Here is a 24930-nt window from a genome sequence, read left to right on the forward strand (position 1 = left end):
GACAGGAACTCCAAGGCGGCTTACGGTTAAAATCCAGAACAGCTAAAAACGTAGAAAAACATTGACAGAATTAAAACTCGCTCGCTCACTCAGTCTATCTATTAAAAACATACAGATCAATTACATTAAAAACAGAATGGCACCAGCCCTTTCGTTAAAAGCAGCCAGCTCCCAAAAGCCTGCTGGAGAAGAAGGTGCTTCACCTGGTGGCAAAAGAGCAGCAAGGTAGAAGCTGGTCTGGCTTTTCAAGGCAGGAAGTTCCAAAGTTGTCTGGGAGGAGCCACCACCGAGAAGGCCCTCTCTCGTGTCCCCACCAAGAGGGCCTGTTGGGGTGGAGGGGGCGAGAGCAGAGCCTCCCCAGGAGATCTCAGAGCCCGGGGCAGGTTCACCTGAAGGAATAAGGTATTTCCGATCACCTTGTAGGGATTTGTGGGGTATAACCAGCACTTTTAACTGAGGCCCCGAAACAGATCGGTAGCAAATGGAGCTGTTGTGTCCTGGATTCTAAGACTTACTTCTCCTTCACTTCTGGGGAAGCTTCTCCCAAGCTGTTTGCATCTTCGGCTTCCTCCAAATCGTGGCTCTGCCTTGCCTCCTCCTGGGCTGCCCCCGAAACGGGAGTATCTGAATCGCTGCCGCTGCTGTCCACATGGGAAGGCAAGTCGTCGTCGGTGGTGCTGGGAGTGTCACTGCCGAAGCCAAGTGGGGAGCCCTTCCTGAGGGACCTCTCCTCGTCCTCTTCCTCCTCTTCCTCCTCCTCACTCGAGGTGCTCTCGTACCTGCCAGGACAGATTGTGGGGGATCAAAACGGGGGTCTTGAGGGATGCAACTTGTAGGCAAGGACACTCTGGTGTTTGGCAGCTGGCTTTCCTGCCTCAGAGGGCAGGAAATCTGTTCAAAAGGTATCTACATTCTGTATCAGTACGTTTCCGAGCACAATTCAAAGTGTTGGTGCTGAACTTTAAAGCCCTAAACGGCCTCGGTCCTGTATACCTGAAGGAGCGTCTCCACCCCCATCGTTCTGCCCGGAAGCTGAGGTCCAGCTCTGAGGGCCTTCTGGCGGTTCCCTCCCTGCGAGAAGCCAAGTTACAGGGAACCAGGCAGAGGGCCTTCTTGGTGGTGGCGCCTGCCCTGTGGAATGCCCTCCCACCAGAAGTCAAAGAGATAAACAACCTGACATTCAGAAGACATCTTAAGGGAAGTTTTTAATGTATGACATATTAGTGTATTTTGGGTCTTTGTGGAAGCCGCCCAGAGTGGCTGAGGAAACAAATGAATTATTATTATTATTATTATTATTATTATTATTATTATTACACTTGACAGATTAACACCCACACACCCCACAGACTTTATCTAACTTGTCAAAGGAGGGTGCCAGGGTCAGGTAAGTGATAACTCACAAGACATCAGTGAAGTTAACTCTTTAGTCAAAGAACCGAAACACCTCGGGCCCAGTGATCACAGCAACTCTTCCCAGGAGGTCTTGCCCCCAATGGGGCAGTTGCAAGGATTAAAGGTCCCCGGCGTCACACCGCTAAGTCTCCTCCTGCTCCACGTCCTTCCCAGGCACCCTGAGACTTCTCCGCCTTGTCTGTCTCTGCTCTGCCCTCTTCATACCTCTGTGGGTTCTGGGAGACCAGGAAGAGGGCCGGCATCCTCTCTGTCTCCTGGTTCCCCTTCCTCTCCTGCCTCTGATTCTGGACTGCTCTCTGCCACAGACTCTTCCTGCTCACTAAACCCTGTTGCTTCTTCAGCTTCAAACATCTCCTCCTCCCAGTCTCCTTTCTCTGACCACTCATTGTCATCTCACCACCCAGTTATATGGGCAGGGTATAAATAATAAAAGTATTATTATTATTATTATTATTATTATTATTATTATTATTATTATTATTTAACAGACTGAGGATTCACTCAGTCTCTTTGTGAACCACTTTGAGGCTTTTTTTAAACAACCACCACCATCAAGCAGTGTTAAAACGCGGGTGGCGCTGTGGTTTTAAACCACTGAGCCTTGGCTTGCCGATCAGGAGGTCGGCGGTTCAAATCCCCGCGATGGGGTGAGCTCCCATTGTTCGGTCCCTGCTCCTGCCAACCTAGCAGTTCTAAAGCACATCAAAATGCAAGTAGATAAATAGGTACCTCTCCGGCGGGAAGTAAACGGCGTTTCCGTGCGCTGCTCTGGTTCACCAGAAGCGGCTTAGTCATGCTGGCCACACGACCCGGAAGCTGTATGCCGGCTCCCTCGGCCAATAAAGCGAGATGAGCGCCGCAACCCCAGAGCCGTCTGCGACTGGACCTAATGCTCAGGGGTCCCTTTACCTTTACCTAACTAAATAACATCTGTAGGGCTATAGATTCCCCACCTCTGCTATAAACAGCTATCTCTTCAGGCTCCAAATACAGTGGTACCTTGGGTTACATACCCAGAAATAGTGCTTCAGGTTAAGAACTTTGCTTCAGGATGAGAACAGGAATTGTGCTCCGGTGGTGCGGCAGCAGCAGGAGGCCCCATTAGCTAAAGTGGTGCTTCAGGTTAAGAACAGTTTCAGGTTAAGAACGGACCTCTGGAACGAATTAAGTACTTAACCCAAGCTACCACTGTAGTTGAAACTTCAGCATCGAAGACACCTGGGTCTCGTCTGCCATCCCAACCCGCGAAAGAGAAGAAGCAATAAAGACTCGTACTCGCCATTGAGAAAGCCCACGAACTGAAGGCTTTTCCTCCCACTACCTGCCTCCGTCTTGGCAGGGCTGCCTCGCTTCTTCATGATGGATTTGAGGGCTCCTGGGGAGGAAGTAGCAGAAGAAGGAACGTTCTTTAGGCGCTGGCAGAAGCTCATTTATTTTGAGCAGCTGGCAGTGGAGAGGGAGCTGTGTCTATCCAAACCCAATGGTGGTTTTTAAGCTGCAGGGTGAAATCTAGCCATGAGACCAGTGGGAGAACCTTAAGGGTTCTTCGCATAGCTGTCAACTTTTCCCTTTTTTAAAGGGAAATTCCTTTATTCCGAATAGGATTCCTCACCAGAAAAGGGAAAAGTTGACAGCTATGTCCTAGGGGCAGCCGCAGTTATTGTATGGCTCAATTCTTCCTGGTAAAAGATCTGCCCACAAGGATAACCTTAACGCTCCCTCATCATCATTTTAAATTTTTATACCGTCCTTCTATCTTACAATTCTCAAGGCAGTTTACAAGCTGAAGAAACAAAAAATGTACGTCTTATAACAATCTAATGCACTACAAAAATGCGACAATAAAACAAAACTTTAAAATAAGCAACCTCCATCAAAAAAGTAACATTCAACAATTATTAGAATAGTATAAAATAATAATAACATATAAAAGTTAAACAGAAATCCACTCAACAGTTACAAGAAATACCGTATTTTTCGCTCTATAAGACGCACCAGACCACAAGACGCACCCAGTTTTTGGAGGAGGAAATCAAGAAAAAAAATATTCTGAATCTCAGAAGCCAGAACAGCAAGAGGGATCGCTGCGCAGTGAAAGCAGCAATCCCTCTTGCTGTTCTGGCTTCTGGGATAGCTGCGCAGCCTGCATTCGCTCCATAAGACGCACACACATTTCCCCTTACTTTTTAGCAGGGAAAAAGTGAGTCTTATAGAGCAAAAAATACGGTAATTTCTAAACAACAAACACACCCCTCTTCCCTCTAGCTGTTCTTCCCAGGCAGGGACGAAATGCACTAGAATTAACTGAACCGCCCTGAAGCACATTGAAGGGCATGAGTGGTGCAGAATGGATCCTTTACAGAAAAACACAGGGAAGCCTCCCTCCCCCCCAAAAAAATCTCCAGATCTCCAGCTGCGGTCTCCCAGTGTGCAGGGAAGCACACTTTGCACATACTCAGAGGTCCAAAATAAATAAATAAAACCCAGCCCAAGCGCCAGGTATGCCTGGATGCAAAAGCAGTGGAAATGGGAACATTCGGATTTCGGGCCGGTTGCAAATAGACTCGGGTTTTGAGCCATGTTTAACCGATGGAGGCTCACCAGCGCCTGTGGTTTTTTTTCCGGAATCCCGTTGCACAGACACATCCTCCTGGTCCCTTGTCACGGACTGAGGAAGCAAGTCGAGATCCACACCCAAACTCTCTGTTTGCAGGGATGCTTCAGTAACTCCGCATTCCTGCAGCTTTCCGGGTTTTGCATCTTCCGGTACAGACACGTCTGTAGCCGTACCGCGGTCTGGCTCTCCTGGAGCGGATCTGCCGTCCTCCCTCAGGGCTTTGCTTTCCGCCTCCGGAGCAATCTGGGCAGCTTTCCCTCCACATTGCTCAGGGGCAAGATCTGGAGATTGCGGGCTGCAGCCAACTCCGACACTGGTCACTTGCGGACAGCAGTGGACGGCCTTGTCTGCCATTTCAATGTGGTTGCCCACAGCTTGACACCGCATGGCTGGAGCAGCTTCCATGCTCGCCTCCACTGTCAGCGGCCGGGCCATCGTCTCCTTGCTGGTCAAACTCTTTGGCAACCTCGAGCAAACTTCCACCCTCAGCTCCTCGAGTTCATCGCTGGCCTCCTGCAAGTGTCCCTCCAACATGGAGATGACCTCTCGTTGATGCTGGACCGTCTGCTGAAGCAACTGGATTTCCTTCTCGGCCTCTGACGAAACCCCGAGTAAGGACTCCATGACCCACACCTCTGCATCCTTGGTGTCAGCTTCTCGGCCGGCGGCCACCTCTCGGCTCGGCTTCTGGCACCGGTAGTAGAAGACCACCTCGTTCATGTCCACCTCTTCTCCGACGCCAACAGACCGGCACATGGGCTCTCCGGTTTTGGAAGCGAGAGCTGCTCCTCTGCTCGTCTTTCTGGCTCTTTCTGAGCCGGACAGTTTCTCCGTCAGTCTCTTCAACTCGGTGATTTTACTTGTCCTCGCTTTCGAAGGCTCGCCGTCGTTTTCGACCTCGGCACTGACCTGAGAGCCTTCCTTGCCCTCGTCGGGAGCCCCTGCATTAGGAGACTTGGGGGGGAAGTTGAAGACACAAGTCTCGCCTCTGTCCATCTCCAGCTTTTCCCACAGCCCGGCCAGCAGCTGCTCCTTCTCCTCCTTCAACCTGCAAACCTCCTTTTCTAGAACGGGGATGGTCTTCACTCGTTCCTCCATCTCCTTCAGCTGCCTGAGGGCTGTGGCCATCTGCTCACGGACGTGTTGGAGGTGGGCAGGACCGACGGCTGTGGCTGGCGTGCTCCTTCCTGAATTGGAGGGGCTTAACTTGATGCAGCCTGCAAGGCCTTCCCCCGTCAGAGAGTGATCTTGAGGAGACACAATCCTGGGGGAGCTACCAGGCACCCCAATGGCTGCAGAGGGTCCCCCTGCCGGCAGACCCAGCTGCTGTTCTTCCAACCGCTTGCTCGTCTCCTGCAAGGTTTCTTCCACTCGTGTGTTCCTCAACAGCGACTTGGGAGGAGGAGGAGGAAGGAGATGGATGATGGGAGATGGAGACGCGGGGAGTGAGGCCTGTTTGCTCACGGGCTCCTTGATGTCAGAGGAACTACCCCACAGCCTGTGGCGTGGGGAGAAGGCTGCTTTCCGATCTGTGCTGGTGGTCGACGAAAGAGACTCCGTTGAAGTCCAGCCGCTGGTTTGGCCCCGGGAAGAGTTTGGGGCCTGCTTGGCCCCCTTAGACTTGCGCTGCGGCAGAAGCTTCCGGAAGCTTTGGCCTTTCTCGATATCGTCGACGTACTTGAGGAAGTCGAGATCCAGCAGGAAGCCGTAGGGGGTCTCCAGAGAGTAGGACGCCTTGTCTCCACCCTCATCCTCCTCCTCCTGGTCGCGGTACAAGAAAGGTCCCCCAAGATCTGAAAGCAAGATGGACACAAACATGTATCAAAAGAAGAGCCGTCAAGGAAGTATGAACTCTTCAGCCCAGCCTAGGACAAGAGTTTTCCAGGTCCGTGTGCCCATTTGGAATTTCCTAAACATATTGTGGTTGCCAGAACAAGATGGCCGCCACAGGGGGAGGGGCTTGGCCAGTCGCAAATCGATTTGTTGCTTGTTCACTTTGAGTGTATGTTGCTCAGTGCTTGACTAAGCCACTTCTGGCGAACCAGAGCAGCGCATGGAAACACCATTTACCTTCCCGCCGGAACGGTACCTATTTATCTACTTGCACTGGCCTGCTTTCAAACTGCTAGGTTGGAAGGAGCTGGGACAGAGCGACGGGAGTTCACCCCGTAGTGGGGATTCGAACTGCCAACCTTCCCATCAGCAAGCCCTAGGCTCAGTGGTTTAGACCACAGCACCACCTACATCCCTACAACCCCTGACTTAGGGGGACACTTAGGAGGCCCTCGATGGAGAATTGGGCTGTAAATGCCAACCCCAATTCTTTTCCATAACAATTTGCCACAGAGGGGAAACTGTAGGTTCCTGTAATTTGATGTACAGGCTTCCTTCCTCTGGCCAGGGGTGGAGCCTTACACACACACAAACACAAAGCGATAAAAGTCTTCCACCCCATTGTGTCCCAGAGAGGCTTCCTCCTCTTGGCTGCAGAGACAGAATCCTCGAATCACAGAATCGTCCTTTACAAAGTGAGAATGTGGTGCTGGCAATGCCAAGGTTGCAGGTTCGATTAATGCAGCTGCATATTCCTGCATTTCAGTGGATTGGGCTAGATCAGGAGTCGGCAACCTGCGGCCCATGGGCCACAAGCGGCCCACGGGGGTCGTTTAAACCAGTCATAGGCAAACTCCGGCCCTCCAGATGTTTTGGGACTACAATTCCCATCATCCCTAGCTAACAGGACCAGTGGTCAGGGATGATGGGAATTGTAGTCCCAAACTTCTGGAGAGCTGGAGTTTGCCTATGCCTGGTTGAAACCGAGTCACTCACTCAGCGAGTCCCCGCTCGCTGCGCTAAACTGGTGCAGCACGGAGTGGGGATTCGCTTCCGCGGCGCCAGAAATCGTGTCTGCATGGAGCAATCTCCGTGGGAGTGAACCGGCCCAGGTGAGGTAAACCTTGCTGACCCCTGGGCTGTATGACCCTCAGGGTCCCTTCGAACTCCGTGGTTTTATGAGATTGTGTGATGGCCTGGGATTCGGACTCGGATGCTGAACCCGAGGGATCCCAGCCTGCACAGGATTCCCTGCCTCCAGAACCAGCTGAGCCGGGGCTGGGGTCTGAGCCTGAAGGGTCCTCACCTGTGCTGGGTCCTCAGGTGCAGGCACCAGCTGAGTCTGCTCTGGCTCCTGAGGTGATGGAGGACCCATTGCCTGCAGGTGCTCCACTCTCAGCCCCGTCAGGGGAAGAGGAGGTTGCCTCTGGGTCCAGTAACCCTCCAGCCTCTCCTGAGCTGCAGAGGCTCAGGGCAGAGAGGTGGAGGGAACTAAGTTCCCGCAGGAGGAGTGCTCGCCTCCAGGCCAGGAGAGGCGAGTCACCTGAGGATCAGGGCCGCTAAAAGCCAGCCAGCCTCAGTCCCAAGTTGCGGGAGCAACTTTGTTGGTTGTCAGTTCCTGCCTGAAATCTGTCCTGCTATCCTGCCGGAGCACCTGACCTCACCTGACTACCTGCCCTGCACCCAGCTTCAACTTTTACGGACTGCCTCCATACTGCACCTTCGACCTCGGACTGGACTCAGACCTCGCCTCTTGGTTAGCCCACGGGACCAGCACAGATTGAGATTCTAAACATTCTTTACATGCAAAAGACACCAGGGTCCATCATCAGGAAACCCAGGCAGGGCTAGGGAAAGGTCTGTTCCAAACCCCCACAGAGATGCCACCACTCTAGAATCTAGATGATATACAGTGGTGCCCCGTAAGACGAACGCCTCGCAAGACGGAAAACTCGCTAGACGAAAGGGTTTTCCATTTTGTTGTTTTTTTTTATAATAGTTTTTTTATTTGCTTTTTTCCAGGGTAAAAATACAACATCATTGACACTACAAAAGCAGTTTTTACAGAAAAGAAAAAGGATTATAAAAAGAAAAAAGAAAGAAAAAAAAAAGAGAAAGAAAAAAGATTCACTTTTTCAAATCAATTTTCATAATCAACCAGACTTCCCCACATCCCCCATCCCCTGCTTTCTTTACAATAAAATAAACAGCAAATTAATACCTTATTTCAGTTGTTTTTGTGTTTTCATTTAGTTATATTGTCCATAATTTATACATTTCTAAATCTTAAACTTAAATTCTCTCATTTACCAATTTCAATACTGAGGCATATTTTTCCAAAGTACTTAGCAAACTGTCAACATTCATATAACTTATAGTGTTTTTGTAAATAGTCCTTAAATTTTTTCCAGTCCTCTTCCACTGCCTCTTCTCCCAGATCTCGAATTCTGCCCGTCATTTCAGCCAATTCCATGTAGTCGATCAGCTGCGAGTGCCATTCTTCCAGCGTGGGTAACTCCTGTGCCTTCCAGTATTTGGCTATAAGGATTCTTGCTGCTGTGGTTGCATATAAAAAGAAAGTTCTATCTTTCTTTGGCACTCTCTGGCCCACAATGCCCAGGAGGAAGGCCTCTGGTTTCTTGTGAAAGGTGTATTTCAACACCTTTTTCAATTCGTTATAAATCATTTCCCAAAAAGCCTTCACCCTCGGGCATGTCCACCAGAGGTGAAAGAAAGTTCCTTCAACCTCCTTACATTTCCAACATTTATTGTCAGACAGATGATATATCTTTGCAAGTTTGACTGGGGTCATGTACCACCTGTATACCATTTTCATAATGTTTTCCTTTAAGGCACTACATGCCGTAAATTTCATACTGGTGGTCCACAACCTTTCCCAGTCTTCAGACATAATGTTGTACCCTATGTCCTGTGCCCATTTTATCATTGCTGATTTGACTACCTCATCTTGAGTATTCCACTTAAGCAGCAGATTATACATTCTTGAAAGCACTTTCGTCTTAGGTTCAAGTAATTCTGTTTCTAGTTTTGATTTTTCCACCTGGAAACCAATTCTTTTATCTTTTTTAAAAGTCTCTAAGATTTGGGCATAGTGAAACCAGTCTCGCACCTTTCCTTTCAATTTTTCAAAACTCTGCAACCTCCAGTTATCACCATCTCTTTCAATTATCTCACAATATTTCAACCAGCCACTCTCCATGTTACGTAGTTTTATAGCCTTAGCCTCAACCGGTGATAACCACCTCGGGGTCTTACTTTCAAATAAGTCCTTGTATTTAGTCCAGACAATAAGTAGAGCTTTCCTGACAATATGGTTTTTAAACAGTTTATGAGACTTTGCCTTGTCATACCAAAGATATGCGTGCCACCCAAAAGCATTACTAAACCCTTCCAGATCTAGGACATCAGTGTTTTCTAACAGGAACCAATCTTTCATCCAGCAGAGAGACGCAGCTTCATAATACAGTCTTAAATCCGGCAGGGCAAACCCCCCTCTTTCTTTTGCATCTGTTAAAATCTTAAATTTTATTCGGGGCTTTTTGCCCTGCCAGACAAACTTCGTAATGTCTCTCTGCCACTTTCCAAAACATTCCACCCTGTCCACAATCTGAAGGGTTTGAAACAAAAACAGCATTCTTGGCAAAACATTCATTTTAACTGCAGCAATTCTTCCTGACAAGGTAAGTTTCAATCTTGACCAAATTTCCAAATCCTTTTTAATTTCTGACCAGCATTTTTCATAATTATCCTTAAACAAATTCAGATTTCTCCCAGTCAAGTTAACCCCCAGGTATTTCACTTTTGTAACCACATTTAATTCTGTTTCCTTCTGAAACCCATCTATTTCTGACGATGTCAGGTTTTTTGCTAAAACCTTAGTTTTTTGTTTGTTCAACTTGAATCCCGCCACCCGACCAAACTCAGAAATTAATTCTAGAGCTCTTTTTGTACTGGTTTCTGGCTCCTGTAATGTCAAAACCAAATCGTCTGCAAAAGCCTTAAGTTTGTATTGCTTTTCTCCGACCTGTATTCCTTCCACCAGCTGATCCCTCCTAATCAAGTTCAGCAACACCTCCAGGACAGAAATAAATAGCAAGGGTGATAAGGGACACCCCTGTCGTGTCCCTTTTTCAATTTTGAACTCCTCTGTCACCACGCTGTTTACTATCAATTTGGCCTTCTGTTCTGAATAGATTGCTTCAATACCGTTTTGGAACGCCCCTCCCACTCCCATCCCTTCCAGGTTTTTCTTCATAAATTTCCAAGATATATTATCAAAGGCCTTCTCCGCATCTATAAAGATCAAAACTGCTTTCGTATTCATATTTGTCTGTAGTAACTCCAAAACATCTATAATATTCCTGGTGTTGTCAGACAAATGCCTACCAGGGAGAAAGCCTGCTTGGTCCTTATGAATTACTTCATTCAAAACTTTTTTCAGTCTATTTGCTAAGATGTCAGCAAAAATTTTATAATCCACGTTTAGGAGTGAGATGGGACGATAATTTTTAAGTTGGGTCTTTTCAGATTCCAATTTTGGTATCAGGGTGATGAATGCTTCTTTCCACGATTCTGGTGCCCCCTTCCCTTCCATAATCTGGTTGCAGACCTCCATTAATGGCTGTATCAAATAATCCATCAGTGTCTTATAGTATTTGGAGGTAAGCCCGTCTGGGCCTGGGGATTTGCCTATTTGCATATTCTGAATGGCTCTTTCAATTTCCTGTTGTGTTATTCTACAGTTCAGGGCTGTTCGTGTGTCTTGTGTTAACTTTTGCAGGCCATAGCTCTTTAAAAAGTTATTTATTTCCATCTCTGCTTGTGGTCCTTGAGTATATAGCTTTTTGAAATATCTCTGGAAACACTTTCTGATTTCTTCTGGTTTCTGAATACATTCTCCTTCAACCTCCAGATTGGTAACAAAGTTCAATTTTTGCCTCTTCTTCAGCTGCCATGCCAGCAGCTTCCCACATTTATTTGCCGATTCAAATGATCTTTGCTTCATCTGTTTAATTTTCCATTCAATTTCTTGATTTATCAATTTTGTATATTGTACTTGGTAAAATTTTATTTCTCTTAAGACTTCTTTTGATTTTGGGTTTAGTCTCAGTCTTTTTTCTCCATCTCTTATTTTATCCAAAATCTTGTCCTTTTTACCATTCCAGAGTTTCTTCTTAATAGTGTTCTGTTGTATCAGAAACCCTCTCATAACGGCTTTGCTCGCGTCCCAGACTGTTTTCTTTTCCACTGAGGTGTTCAAGTTTATTTCAAAATAGTCCTTCAACGTTTTTTGGGCCTTCTTCACAATCTCCTGATCTCTGAGCAGATGGTCATTCATTCTCCATCTGAAGGATCCAGCTGGTGTAAGTCTCAAGTCCATTTTTAAAGCATTATGGTCGGAGCAGGTTTTAGGGCAGATCTCAGCCTTTTTTGTCTTGGGTGCCAGTCCTCTTGATATCCAAATTTGGTCTATTCTTGTCCATGATAGGTGGGCCTCAGAAAAGAAGGTTCCCTCCATGCCTAGAGGGTTCTTTGTTCTCCAGATGTCTATCAAGTCCATGTTGTCTGTGAGTTCAAAAAAAGTCTTTGGCAGTCTGCCATCCTTGTTCAGATTTTGGTTTTGTGACTTATCCATATGGGTAGAGACTACCCCGTTCATGTCTCCCATCAAAATGATATTTGTATAGTCAATATAGTCCAGCATTGTCTCATGCAGCCTCTTGAAAAATTCCGACTTCCCATCATTTGGTGCATATATTCCAACTATCAGAAATTTTTCTCCTTGTGATTGTATTTCGATCGCCAAAATTCTTCCTTGTTCATCTTTAAAAACCAATTTTGGTGACAGGCTCTCCTTTGCATAGATCACTACTCCTCTTTTTTTCACCTTGTCTGATGAAATAAACTCTTGACCTAATCTCTTGTTAATTAGTACTCTCCTGTGGAGCCTAGTCACATGTGTTTCTTGAAGGCAGATAACATCCAATTGTTCTTTTCTTAATATATGAAAAATCTTCTTCCTCCTTTCAGGAGAATTTGCACCATTAATATTCCAACTAAGAAGCTGCAGAGACATCCTGGGTCAATTTATTTGTCAGCAGGGGGATCTTTTTTATCTTCTTCACCTGGAGGTGGAACCGGATTGAAGCCAAACGAAGGAGGTGGCCAGGGTCCTGCTACTCCTTTCCGAAGATCCTCCCCGTGGTCGTTTAGAAACTTTTCTTGCTCCTCTGCTGTTCTGATTCTTATCTTCCTCTCTTTCAGGGTAAAAGATAGTCCTTGAGGGAATTCCCACCTATAAGGGATTTTGTTGTTTCTCAGTAGGCTTGCTAAATCCTTATATGTAATTCTTAAATCCAAAAGCTGTTTTGGTATATCTCTGAAGATTTCTGCCGTCTTCCCCTGAATCACCAATGGGTTTTTGAAATGTAGGCCGAGTATGTTGTCTTTTTCTTGCTTAGATCTCAAAATGATCAAGCAATCTCTTGATTTATCCTTCTTAACCACTCTTCCTAGTCTGAAAGCGGTGACTATTTTAAAGTCCTTTTCTTCTGTCAATCCCCAAAATTTGGAGATTTCTGTTGTCAAAAAGCCAATCAAGTCCTCCTTCTCAGATTCTGGGATATTTCTCAATCTAAGATTATTTTCCCTATTTTTCAATTCTGCCAGGGACAGGTACGCTTGCTGTTCCGTTACCTGTCTACTGAGTGGCCTCACCTCCCCTCTTAATTCCTCTATCCTCTTTTTATTTTCCTCTGCTTTAGTATTAACTTCTTCAACTAATTTCCGGTTTTCTGTTGTGACTTTTTCAATACCACTTATTGCCTGTGTGTTTTTAGTAACCTGGTCTGTCAATTTATTAATGGAAGCTGTCACCTGGTCAAATTTAACGGATTGTTCATCAAGTCTGGCTGCCTGTTCGTCAGCTTTCTTATTCAATGCTGCCAGTTGATCCAATATTTCTTTAGAGACAGGGTCTATCCCTCCAGCAGCCATCTCCCCAAAAGATGGTTGTGTAAATTGTCCTTCTTGCAGACCTGTCACAATTGGGACAGACGATCTGCGTAACTGTCCAGGCAGAGTTGTTTGCACAAGTTCGGAATGTTTTGCTTTCCTTCCAGCCCTTGTTTTTGATGCGCCACTCATTCCACAGCTGTCCCGGATTCAAGGTCAAACTGTAAATCCCATGGGAAACAGTCCTGAGAGAGTAAACATCCAGAAAAAAAACAAAGAGAAAGGGAAATCGGCAGTTCTGAGACTGTTAGTTCTATAATCCAGTAGAGGGAGCTCCCAAAAGCAAACTTGGAGGAGAGGAATAGAAAGATTCCGCCATTAAATTCCCACAAAGGAGGAGAAGGAGAAAAAATAAGGATCAAATAGCATCCAAAACAGGGGGATCTTGCATTCAATTTTAACTGCAGAGAAAAATAGTTCTTAGCGAAGGTGCATGCAACAGTTCCCTTTTCTTTTCCAGATACAAAATAGCCCGATCTAGTTTTGTAATTTATATACAGTTACCGCAGTCCGATACAACTTATATCCAGGCAGGTCGGGAGCCGGGTTTCGAAACTTTGTAATCCACAGATAGGGAAGAGGAGAGACCACAGTTTTAGTCCAGATACGAAGCTGTTATAACTTCTTTTAAAGTCAAAGCAGTCTAAATCAGGTTTGCCAAGTAAATTCCAATTTCTTTTGAACTCCTTTCAATGCTTCCGCTTTAAAAGAGTCTTTGCTTGATACTTTAGACAGAGCCGGAAGACTGACTTCCTTTTTAACGTCTCCCGCTTTCAGCCGAATTTCACCAATTTAGTTCTGATTTAAAACTTTAAATTTCTTACTCACGAGTAAGTTGTTTCGATCCAATTGTTGAAGGAAGAAAGGTCAGCGCTAGTCAGCAGCAGCCGCGCGGCTTCGCTTCCGCGGAAAGAGCGATGGATTCACAGCACCGCTACCCCCTCCACGTTCCGATACCCCTTACGGGGTCTCTTCTGCGTATCCGAGGTCGCTTCTGGTGCCCGCCGAACCCCACGGCCACGAGCTCACTCTACCCGTGGTTTATCTGGATGGGTCGTCGCTGTGCCGCAGCGCACGACCCTTTTCCGCGGAGCCCCTCTTCAGCAGCTGAAGAGGACCGCCATTGCTGAGCGCGCCGCCTCCGGAAGTCCCGAAAGGGTTTTCCATTTTGGAGGTGCTTCGCAAAACGAATCTCCTATGGGCTTGCTTCGCAAGACGACAATGTCTTGCAAGTTCCTGCGGGTGTTTTTTTTTTTTCCTCCCCCCCTTTTTCTAAGCCGCTAAGCCGCTTATCAGCTGATCCGATCAGCAGATAAGCCACTAAAAGCAGCTAAAAGCTGCTAATAGTGCTAATCCGCTTATCAGCTGATCCGATCAGCAGATAAGCCGCTAAAAGCCGCTAATAGCGCTAATTCTTTTTGTCTTGCGAGGCACCACTGTACTGAGCTAGATGGATTAATGGTATGATTTGGCAGAAGGCAGCTAGCACCCTATGGGATATCTCCCACTAAATTCTACTCAAGAGTAGACCCATTGTAGTTAAAGGCCACGACAAACTTAGAACCATTTGTTTCAGAGGATCTGCTCTGGGAATGCCTAGCATGGCATGCGACCCAAGGTCCTCATCGCAAGCAGCGTGTAGTAAAGTGCAAATTTCTCATTACCTGGGAGATTTTGATTCAGGTGTGCGGACTGGGCCATTTTCTTCTGCTGGATTCTCCCGAAGTTTCTGAGAAGGCGATGGGAACCTAGAAAAGGTGGGGAGGAGTAACACTTGGGAGTTAAGACTCATATATTATTTTTCTGTGATATCTGTGCAGCAGCCGCATAAAGATGTACCACTAAACGCAGTGGGAGTTACTGGAGTCTGCAAGCGTTGGGTTTCCCTGCATGGGCGGCAATGTTGTGCACCCTTACCTGCAAGTAAGCCCCATTGAATTGGTGGGGTTTACTTCCTAGGCTTGCCCCACCACAATATGTCTTAAAACAGGTAATGAGCCCTTGGCAGCCCCTGTTGACTTCTGAGATCCCAATAACTCTGCAACAAGGAGGACTAGGAACTTTCTTTTTTTTTTTTTGACAGCTGAAATTGTCAAGAAATCGAATCCACAGCCCAATAAAACATTCTCATGTGTCCCCCCCGACCCACCCAACACACACACATTGTGCAGAATCACAGAAGATGCACCACCTAGTTTATAAACCCATCTCCACCACCCAGAGGTCTCCCTTCCCACTTCCAGCTGCTTTCCCCAGCAGCAGTTCTGAACCCCTTGCTCTGCTCTCAACAAATATGGCAAAGTCACAGAGTCAGGACTTTCCCCATTGCGGCTGTCCCCGAGCGACAACAAGCCTCTAAGAACGTGCAGACTATGCGCACCCCGGGAGAGAAGCGACAAGAAAGCCACCTGAGATTTAGAAGCACGCGTCTTCCAGGCCTCCAGGCTGATAAATTGAAAAACCCCTCCTTGTTAGGACTTGCCTGCCTGGGATCAGCACACATTCTTCCTTCCCTCTTCTGGCAGCATCTCTGCACTGGCTCGCGTCCTAGACGCCTGCCTTTCGGAGCACAGCTTCATTGCTGCCCCAGGACCGTGCGGGTTTTTCGACAGCAAACCCCCCCACCCCCCAGTAACACCCGCAAGTCCAGCTCTGCAGCTTTTGCCTTGGCTGAATTGCCGGCTCGTCCCAAACGGCTGCAGATGTTCAGTTTGTTGTTGCTTTTTTCCGCAAGTGTCCGAGACGCAAATCAGAGTCCAGCTATTTTAACGTGGCCAAAGGGTGGAGTGTTTTTAGTTCAGTGCAGAGTTCAGTGCATTCAGTTTAGTGCATTCAGTTTGTAAAAACTTCACACACACTCACACTCACACACTACATACGCTGCGCTTCTGTTATAAATTCATAGAAAATCAACCATGCATCCGATTTGCGCTGTTCCACTTTTATTTTACTCCACGAAGGAAGGACTACAAAATGGGGAAGGTTTGATACAGGGCAGCCATAATCCCTTGAGCATACCAGCACATCCACAGGAGCCCTGCCCAGTTGCTATGCCAACCCTGATGGTCCTAGACAGAAGACCATCAAGATCACAAAGAACTTGCATATGGGAGTGGATTCAGCACAGACTGGAACAAAGGACAATAATCAGCTCTTCCCTCTGGGGGAAGGAAACTGCAAACTCCCCTCTGTCACCTGGAAAGTACTCATGGGGAGGGGGAAAAGGGGGAACCAGCCAGGTGATAAGATACTCAGGTTACCACCACCACCCCTCCCTCAACCCCTCCTTTCTGTGATGTATGCATGATGTTTCTGGGGGTGGTCTTGATCTACAGGGTGGCAATTTCAAAAAGTCTTTATAAGACCTTGCACACCATTTTTTCTGTGTCCTTCCTCTCTCCTGCAAGTGAGGGGAGCACCCTGTTGCAACAGTTCAATAAAGGCCAAGCCTACAGGCTGCTGTTTTGCTCCAAGTTATCCTGGTTGGTGTCTTTGTTTTTGTCCAAGGGAGCCCTCGGATTTTTCCGTTAACAGAACACAGACGGGAATTCATACGTGTGTGTGTCATTAAAGTACGCCTTGCATGCTTGCATGAATCAGGACAGCGGACGTGTTTGGAACGCCAGCACAAACCGGGCATGGCATTCTCCAAAGCGGTTTCTGGGACCATTTCCTGCCCCTTTGGAGCGCTTTCAGACACTGGCTGTTGCTTCTCGGCTGGGCAGCATCAATCAATCACACGTTCTAAAATTAGCTTCCCTTGCGGAGATGAAGGGCCCTTCGAAAACAGCGCTGCCTGCCTCTTCCCTCGAAATGCCAGGAATGAGGCCTCTTCAAAATCCCCAGACCAGGGGGAAACAGCAAAAGGAAAATAATAAGAGGGACAGGACAGAGAACCATCTCTCAGCTGGAGAACTTCCTTGGGAAAGATACCTTTCTGCCTAAGCTGATATTCTCCAAGCGTCCCGATTTCCTGGAATTACAAGAGCCATCACAGATTCGAATTTGATCCCTGAATGTCCCTGAATTTACCTTTTCCTCTGCGTCTCAGAGAACAATTAAAAGTTGGCGCTTGCGTGTGTAGGGGCGAAAACGGAGCCCTGTTTATCCTGAAGATAAAATCCCTGACCAAATGAAGGGAACGGTGAAGCTGTCATATGAAGCCCTTCCTATAATTTTGAAGGGAAAAGTCACCCATCCACCTTAAATTATTTCATTGCAGTGCTTCCGTTTCTTAGGAAATGCATGGAGTGTTTATTCCTTTATTGTAAAGGGAGACTTACAGTGTCTACTCAGGAGTAAGTCCCACTGTATTCAATGGAGCTGACTCCCAGGTACCTAGGTCAAGACTGGGCAGCCTCACACCGCAATCCTACACATTTTTACTCAGAACTAAGTCCTACTGAGTTCAATAGGATTTGGGACATGGGTGGCGCTGTGGGTTAAACCACAGAGCCTAGGATTTGCTGATCAGAAGGTTGGCAGTTCGAATCCCTGCGACGGGGTGAGCTCCCGTTGCTCGGTTGCCTGCTCCTGCCAACCTAGCAGTTCAAAAGCACGTCAAAGTGCAAGTAGATAAATAGGTACCGCTCCGGCGGGAAGGTAAACGGTGTTTCCGTGTGATGCTCTGGTTTGCCAGAAGCGGTTTAGTCATGCTGGCCACATGACCCAAAAGCTGTACGCCGGCTCCCTTGGCCAATAAAGCGAGATGAGCGCCGCAACCCCAGAGTCGGACACGACTGGACCTAATGGCACTCATCTTGCTTTATTGGCCGGGTCATGTGGCCAGCATGACTAAGCCGCCTCTGGCGAACCAGAGCAGCGCACGGAAACGCCGTTTACCTTCCCGCCAGAGCGGTACCTATTTATCTACTTGCACATTGACGTGCTTTCGAACTGCTAGGTTGGCAGGAGCAGGGACTGAGCAATGGGAGCTCACCCCGTCATGGGGATTCAAACCGCCGACCTTCCGATCGGCAAGTCCTAGGCTCTGTGGTTTAACCCACAGCGCCACCCACGTCCCTAAAGATGAGGATCCCTAAAGAGGATTAGACAGATTCATGGGGGCTATGGAGGGCCACCAGCCACAACTATGATCTGCCATCAGTGGCGTAGCGTGGGTTGTCAGCACCCGGGGCAAGGCAAGTAATTTGCGCCCCCTAACCCGTGGATTTGCGCCCCCTAACCCCCAGATGTTGCGCCCGGTGCGGCCGGCCCCCCCTGCACCCCCCACACTACGCCACTGTCTGCCACCATGATGGAACAAGACCGTTTTCTGGTGCTCCAGAGGGCAGGACCTAAACTGGTGGGTCCAAGTTACAAGACAGGAGTTTCCAACTCAGCATTAGGAAGAGCTTTCTGATGGTAAGAGCTGTTCAACAGTGGAACGGTCTTCCTCAGAAGGTGGTGGACTCTCCTTCCTTGGAAGTTTTTACGCAGAGGTTGGGTGGTCATCTGTCAGGGATGCTTTCGCTGAGATTCCAGCATTGCAGGGGCTTGGACTAGACCAGGGGTCAGCAACCTTTTTCAGCAGGGGGCCGGTCCACCGTCCCTCAGACCTTGTGGGGGGCCAGATTATATTTTGGGGGGGAAATATGAACGAATTCCTATGCCCCACAATAACCCACAGACGCATTTTAAATAAAAGGACATATTCTACTCATGTAAAACACGCTGGTTCCCGGACCGTCCGCAGGCCGGATTGAGAAGGCGATTGGGCCGTATCCAGCCCACGGGCCTTAGGTTGTCTACCCCTGGACTAGATGCAACACCTTCCAACAATTCTATGATTCTAAACTCCTGCCCCACAACATCACCGGCATGCCCCGAATTGGGCAAAACGGCTCACTTGGCATTGTACTGGTTTCGGAATTCTTCCCATTGTAAAAACAACAACAACATTGAGTCAGGTCGCCAGTGCAGAATTCAAAATCGTTTTAGAAACACGGAGACCCTGGGAAGCATTCAAAGTAGCCGAGCTCTCTGGGAACGACCGGAAGTCGCAGGGAGCAGATTCTGGGACTGGATCTGGGCCAGGAAGTGATCTCATTGTCTGTCGGCACTGCAAGCATTGAGCCCAGATGGAGTAGGACCTCTCCCCCAGCAAAGAACGGTGTGGGTGGGAAAATAACTGTCCCCAGTGCTGTGAGCCAAAAGGAATGGGTGGGGAGAAGCCAGCCGAAAGCCAGTCCCACCTTATCAGGTCAAAAGCGGGTTACTTTCTAGATAACTTCTGGGCCAATGAAAACACAAGCCGCGTCCAGATCCCACGTCGCCCAGAGAGCCCCACACAAAGCAATAGATTTCACTGAGCATAACTGGATACAGATCACGGGCTTGGAAGTGGCTCGGGGTATCATCCAAGGTGTGGCAGTGTGTATGTGGTGGAGAGGGGCAGAATGAAGATTGCTAAATTGGGTGGCCAGCTACAGGAGATCATGGGGCACCATTTAGGGCTTTGAAGGTCAGCACCAACACTTTGAATTGTGCTTGGAAACGTCCTGGGAGCCAATGTAGGTCTTTCAAGACCGGTGTTATATGGTCTCTTAAGCAGACAGATATATTGACCCATCGCCCTTTTGCAACCCAGTTCATGTTTCCAGCACAAGTAGGCCATTTCGTATGGAAGCCTGTATCTCCAGGAACCAACTCACGTCTTGCACCAATTCTGAAACTGTTTTGCTTGTCCGAACCAGAGTGGCATAGTGGTTAGAGTGACCGACTACACATAATTCCGAGCACAATTCAAAGTGTTGGTGCTGACCTTTAAAGCCCTAAATGGCCCAGTAGACCTGAAGGAGCGTCTCCACCCCCATCATTCTGCCCAGACGCTGAGGTCCAGCTCCGAGGGCCTTCTGGCGGTTCCCTCGCTGTGAGAAGAGAAGTTACAGAGAACCAGGCAGAGGGCCTTCTCGGTGGTGGTGCCCGCCCTGTGGAACGCCTTCCCTTCAGATGTCAAGGAGATAAAGAACTATCTGACTTTTAGAAGACATCTGAAGGCAACCCTGTTTAGGGATGTTTTTAATGTTTGATGTTTTATCATGTTTTTAATATTCTGTTGGGAGCCGCCCAGAGTTGCTGAGGAAACGCAGCGGGGTATAAATAAGTTGTTGTTGTTGTTGTTGTTGTTGTTGTTGTTGTTGTTGTTGTTGTTGCTGGGACAGACCAGGTGTGACCTTAGGGGCCAGTCACTGCCTCTCTGCCTAAAGCTACGTCACAGGGTTTTTGTGGGAATTAAACAAAGAGGTGGAAAAATCATATACAGTGGTACCTCGGGTTACATACGCTTCAGGTTACATACACTTCAGGTTACAGACTCCGCTAACCCAGAAAGAGTGCTTCAGGTTAAGAACTTTGCTTCAGGATGAGAACAGAAATCGTGCTCCGGCGGCGCAGCAGCAGCAGGAGGCCCCATTGGCTAAAGTGGTGCTTCAAGTTAAGAACAGTTTCAGGTTAAGTACGGACCTCCGGAACAAATTAAGTACTTAACCCAAGGTACCACTGTATTGGGCTGCTTGGAGAAAACTGCTGGGGTCTAAAATGTCAGGAATAAAAACAAACGGGGGGAAATAAGGAGCGTGGCTCCCGTGAAACCCCCCAGGCAGGATGGGCTTCCCAGAAGAGGGAGGAGGAGTGGGGCACATGGAAAATAAATCCCATGAAAGGAAGTGAGACAGGGGTGGGAAGAATCCCAGCTTCCGTAAGAGAAGGGAAATTACAGAGGCCTCCATCCGTTGTGGGAAGAAAACCATTGTCTTGCTCGGCACGACTGCCAAGATCAGCGGCCGGGCGACATCACAGGCTTCCTGGAGAGCAAACAGACAGCAGACTAACCGCCGGCTGGGCCAAGGCTCGTAATCGGTAGCAGCACACCCTTACTGAAAAGCACGGGTGCGAGCAGAAAGCTGCCACATATATTTGCTCCCCCCCCCCATTTTGCAGGTCCCTGTCTTCTCACCTTTAAGGGTGCAGTGCAGGTGTGTCTGGGAGGGGAGCCTTATACTCTCCAGGTCATGGGTAGGCAAACTAAGGCCCGGGGGCCGGATCCGGCCCAACCGCCTTCTAAATCTGGCCCACGGACGGTCCGGGAATCAGTGTGTTTTTACAGGAGTAGAATGTGTCCTTTTATTTACAATGCATCTCTGGGTTATTTGTGGAGCCTGCCTGGTGTTCTTACATGAGTAGAATGTGTGCTTTTATTTAAAATGCATCTCTGGGTCATTTGTGGGGCATAGGAATTCGTTCATTCCCCCCGCAAAAAAATATAGCCGGCCCCCCACAAGGTTTGAGGGACAGTGGACCGGCCCCCTGCTGAAAAAGTTTGCTGACCCCTGGTCTAGGTCCTTGCTGAACTACATCTCACAACAGATGGCCAGGGAGAATTGAAACTCTGCGTTTTAGCGTGGCAGCAGCTACACCTCGGAATTCCCTGCCAGTTGAGATGGGCCATGGATTCCTCATTTGAGATTCCTGAATTGCAAGGGGTTGGACTTAGATGACTCCGAGATCCAACTCTGCAATTCTACAGTTCTCTGACATCAGAGTACACATGCCGTTGTTGCACACTTTCCGGGGTCTGCTGAAAACATCTTTGTTTGTTTAGGCAAATCTGCCCTGACGCACAGAAGTTCCATGCCTTGCAAACTTCTAGCTTATGGTTGGTTTTAATTAGTTTTGAAGTTTTTTTAAGACACCAGTTTTTAACTGTCTTTTATTGATAAGTTTAATGGGGTGTTGTTGTTTTTGGTAAACGGCTTTAAATAAAATAAAGGTAAAGGTAAAGGGACCCCTGACCATTAGGTCCAGTCGTGACCGACTCTGGGGTTGCAGCGCTCATCTCGCTTTATAGGCCGAGGGAGCCGGCGAACAGCTTCCAGGTTGTGTGGCCAGCAGGACTAAGCCGCTTCTGGCGAACCAGAGCAGCGCACGGAAACGCCGTTTACCTTCCCGCCGGAGCGGTACCTATTTATCTACTTGCACTCTGACGTGCTTTCGAACTGCTAGGTTGGCAGGAGCAGGGACCGAGCAACGGGAGCTCACCCCGTCACAGGGATTCGAACCGATATATAATGATTTGGAAAAAATGTTTAAAACAACCTTTGTTAAGAAGCCTGAAGCCTTCCTTTTAGGAATTCTAGGTGCCGAAATCCCAAGGGAGCAGAAAAGACTATTTATGTATGTGACCACGGCTGTGTGGATGTTATTGGCCCAGAGAGATAAAGTCGCTACCAGAGAAGAATGGCAGATGAAGTTGATGGACTATGCTGAAATGGCTAAAATGACTGGAGGAATCAGAAATAAGGAAGGAAGACCAAAAGTTTAATAAGGAATGGGGAAAATTTATAACTTACCGTATTTTTCGCCCTATAGGACGCACTTTTCCCCCTCCAAAAATGAAGGGGAAATCTGGGTGCGTCCTATGGGGCGAATGCAGGCTTTTGCTGAAGCTTGGAGAGCGAGAGGGGTCGGTGCGCACCAACCCCTCTCGCCCTCCAGGCTTCAGGAAGACATCCGCAGCCTAGGCAGCCCTGTGAGAGGTCCCGCAGGGATGTCTAGGCTGCGGATAGCAGCCTGCCGCCCGGAGCGTCAGGCGCCCTGAAAACAGCGTGCCCAGCGCTTCGGGAACACATCCGCAGCGTGGGGAGCCCTGCAGAAGTTCCCCGCAGGGCTCCCCACGCTGCAGATAGTAGCCTGCCGCCCGGCGTGAGGAGCGCCCTGAAGCAGAGCGCCCCTCGCACCGGACAGACACCCGCAGCGTGGGGAGCCTTGCAGGAGTTCTCTGCAGAGCTCCCCACGCTACGGATAGCAGCCTGCCGCCCAGCGGGCGGGCGGGGCGCCCTGATGCAGAGCGCCCCTCACGCCGGGCAGACATCGGCCAGCCCCACAAGCTCGGGGGACAGCAGGGAGGCGCAGCGCCGCCATCCCGCTGTTCCTCGACCTGGTTCGGTTTCCCCGAACTGCTTTCGGTGGGGAAATAAAGGGGGGGAAATTCCTTTATTTCCCCCCAAAAAAACTAGGTGTGTCCTATGGGACGGAGCGTCCTATGGGACAAAAAATACGGTACCTTAAAGACCATTGTAAACAGTTAAAATCGTTAGTAGGGTTGGAATAGCACTTGTCGTTTAAGAGTGAATTCTGGACACAGTGGAGATGTAAAAGATTTGCACCATCATAAAAGATGCAGGAGGAAATGATTAACAATAGGACCTGGATGGAAGTCCAGTAGATTCATTGGAAATTTGTTTTTTTTAATGTTGGGTATATCTCTGTAAAAATTCAATCTGAAAACCCAAATAAATAAATTTCTTTTTTTAAAAAGAGACAATGTGAGAAATTGAGACCCCTCCCAGCTCCCACCCAGAGATGACAATCTCAGCTTTTATCTTTGGACAAGTTGTCCTGCCTCCCTGCAACACTTTCCCCTGAGCGGTAAAACTCTTGATTTATCAGCCTTGGGGTCCAAGGCAGACAGGAAACCGGCTTCCTCTTCTAGTGAGCAGTCAGGAACCAGTGTGGAAAGCTGCCAAGGCAATTAAACCATCTGGTGCCAGAGAGAAAGACGGAGAAACGGAATAATTTAAAGCTCTCTCACACACTCCCGTGTGACCCACAGCTTGACTCTTTTACCTGAGTTCACGGCTGGCTGAATATTAATAGAATCATGGAACTGTGGAGTTGGAAGGGACCCCCAACGGTCATCTAGTCTGACCCCCTGAAATGTTGGGCTAACCATCAGGTGCTCTTCCAAGACTCCAGCCACTCAATGCAGCTATCCTGGTTTGGTCCTGTTCCCAGAATAACTTGAGTCCAGAAACCTCTCTTCAACTCAGAAGTGAAAAGGTGGTATGAGTGGTGATTCTAAAACTCCACTTGCAAAAATACCAGGGTGATTGGTGGTAGAATCATAGAATAGAATCATAGAGTTGGAAGAGACCCCAAGGGCCATCGAGTCCAACCCCCTGCCAAGCAGGAAACACCATCAGAGCACTCCTGACATATGGTTGTCAAGCCTCTGCTTAAAGCCCTCCAAAGTAGGAGACTCCACCACACTCCTTGGCAGCAAATTCCACTGTCGAACAGCTCTTACTGTCAGGAAGTTCTTCCTAATGTTTAGGTGGAATCTTCTTTCTTGTAGTTTGGATCCATTGCTCCGTGTCCGCTTCTCTGGAGCAGCAGAAAACAACCTTTCTCCCTCCTCTATGTGATATCCTTTTATATATTTGAACATGGCTATCATATCACCCCTTAACCTCCTCTTCTCCAGGCTAAACATGCCCAGCTCCCTTAGCCGTTCCTCATAAGGCATCGTTTCCAGGCCTTGGACCATTTTGGTCAAAGTACCAGAATCCCACCTCAGAGTCCTACTAATTTAAGAAGGCAGTCCAGTCATAGACGCTCAAAACCAAGTCTCAGGATGTGAGATTCCTGCGTTGCGAGGAATCCAACACTACAGATGAGCTTACTCCCAAAGCAAGTGTGGACAGAGTTTCATCTACCCAGCACTGTTCTATACCCAGAATCAAAACCCTCGACGTTCAGCCAGATCCTACGCAGCGCCGTCTCCAAAAAGTTCCAAGTTCCACCGAGCTCACCCTTGCTCAGAGGAGACCCGCTGGAGTTGACAGGCCGGGAAGCAAGCCGTGTCTGTCGTCGAGCCCGCTGTGCGCACGGCAAACTCAGTGGCTTGACTCCCAAGTCAACCCACAGAGCGCAACAGCTTTAAGGCTGGGAAATCGCGCTTTGTCCAGCGGGAGCAAGATCCATTGGAGACCGTGGGATGGGCTTCCGAGTAGACCAGCACTGGCTGACTCGGGGCCAGGATCCCAGGACCAGGTGAGCCCAGAAGACCCATCCGCGCCGGAGTTGCGCCAGTGCGCCTTTCCCCCTTCCGCATTCCGCCTTACCTGCCGCCTGGGGCTCAGCGCATCGCAGCGTCGCGCAGCTGCTCCGGGAGCCACCCGGGACGAAAGACGCGCAGGAGGCAGCGGCTGGGCTGCGAGAACATCTGGCCAATTAACAATGGAGGGCGG

The 24930-nt window shown here is 48.5% G+C and overlaps 1 protein-coding gene across 3 annotated transcripts in view; it reads right to left on the reverse strand.

Moving 5' to 3' along the window:
- KANK3 (KN motif and ankyrin repeat domains 3) overlaps nucleotides 1-24930 on the reverse strand; it is a 35661-nt gene extending 10731 nt beyond the window's left edge. Inside the window, exons 1-6 of one of the 3 annotated variants that reach the window (XM_083483671.1) lie at nucleotides 22965-23571; nucleotides 22130-22182; nucleotides 14566-14649; nucleotides 4018-5826; nucleotides 2692-2791; nucleotides 516-779 (exon numbers count right to left, since the gene is read on the reverse strand). In XM_083483671.1, coding sequence (XP_083339797.1) covers nucleotides 516-779; nucleotides 2692-2791; nucleotides 4018-5826; nucleotides 14566-14602 — 2210 coding nt within the window. In that variant the 5' untranslated portion in view covers nucleotides 14603-14649; nucleotides 22130-22182; nucleotides 22965-23571. Of the gene's footprint in view, nucleotides 1-515; nucleotides 780-2691; nucleotides 2792-4017; nucleotides 5827-14565; nucleotides 14650-15379; nucleotides 15668-22129; nucleotides 22183-22964; nucleotides 23572-24804 lie in introns of those variants that run through there. The other 2 variants (XM_083483670.1, XM_083483669.1) reach the window with 2 other exon arrangements.

This window comes from Podarcis liolepis, assembly GCF_965112155.1.
Source record: "Podarcis liolepis genome assembly, chromosome: 18".
NCBI lineage: Eukaryota > Metazoa > Chordata > Lepidosauria > Squamata > Lacertidae > Podarcis > Podarcis liolepis.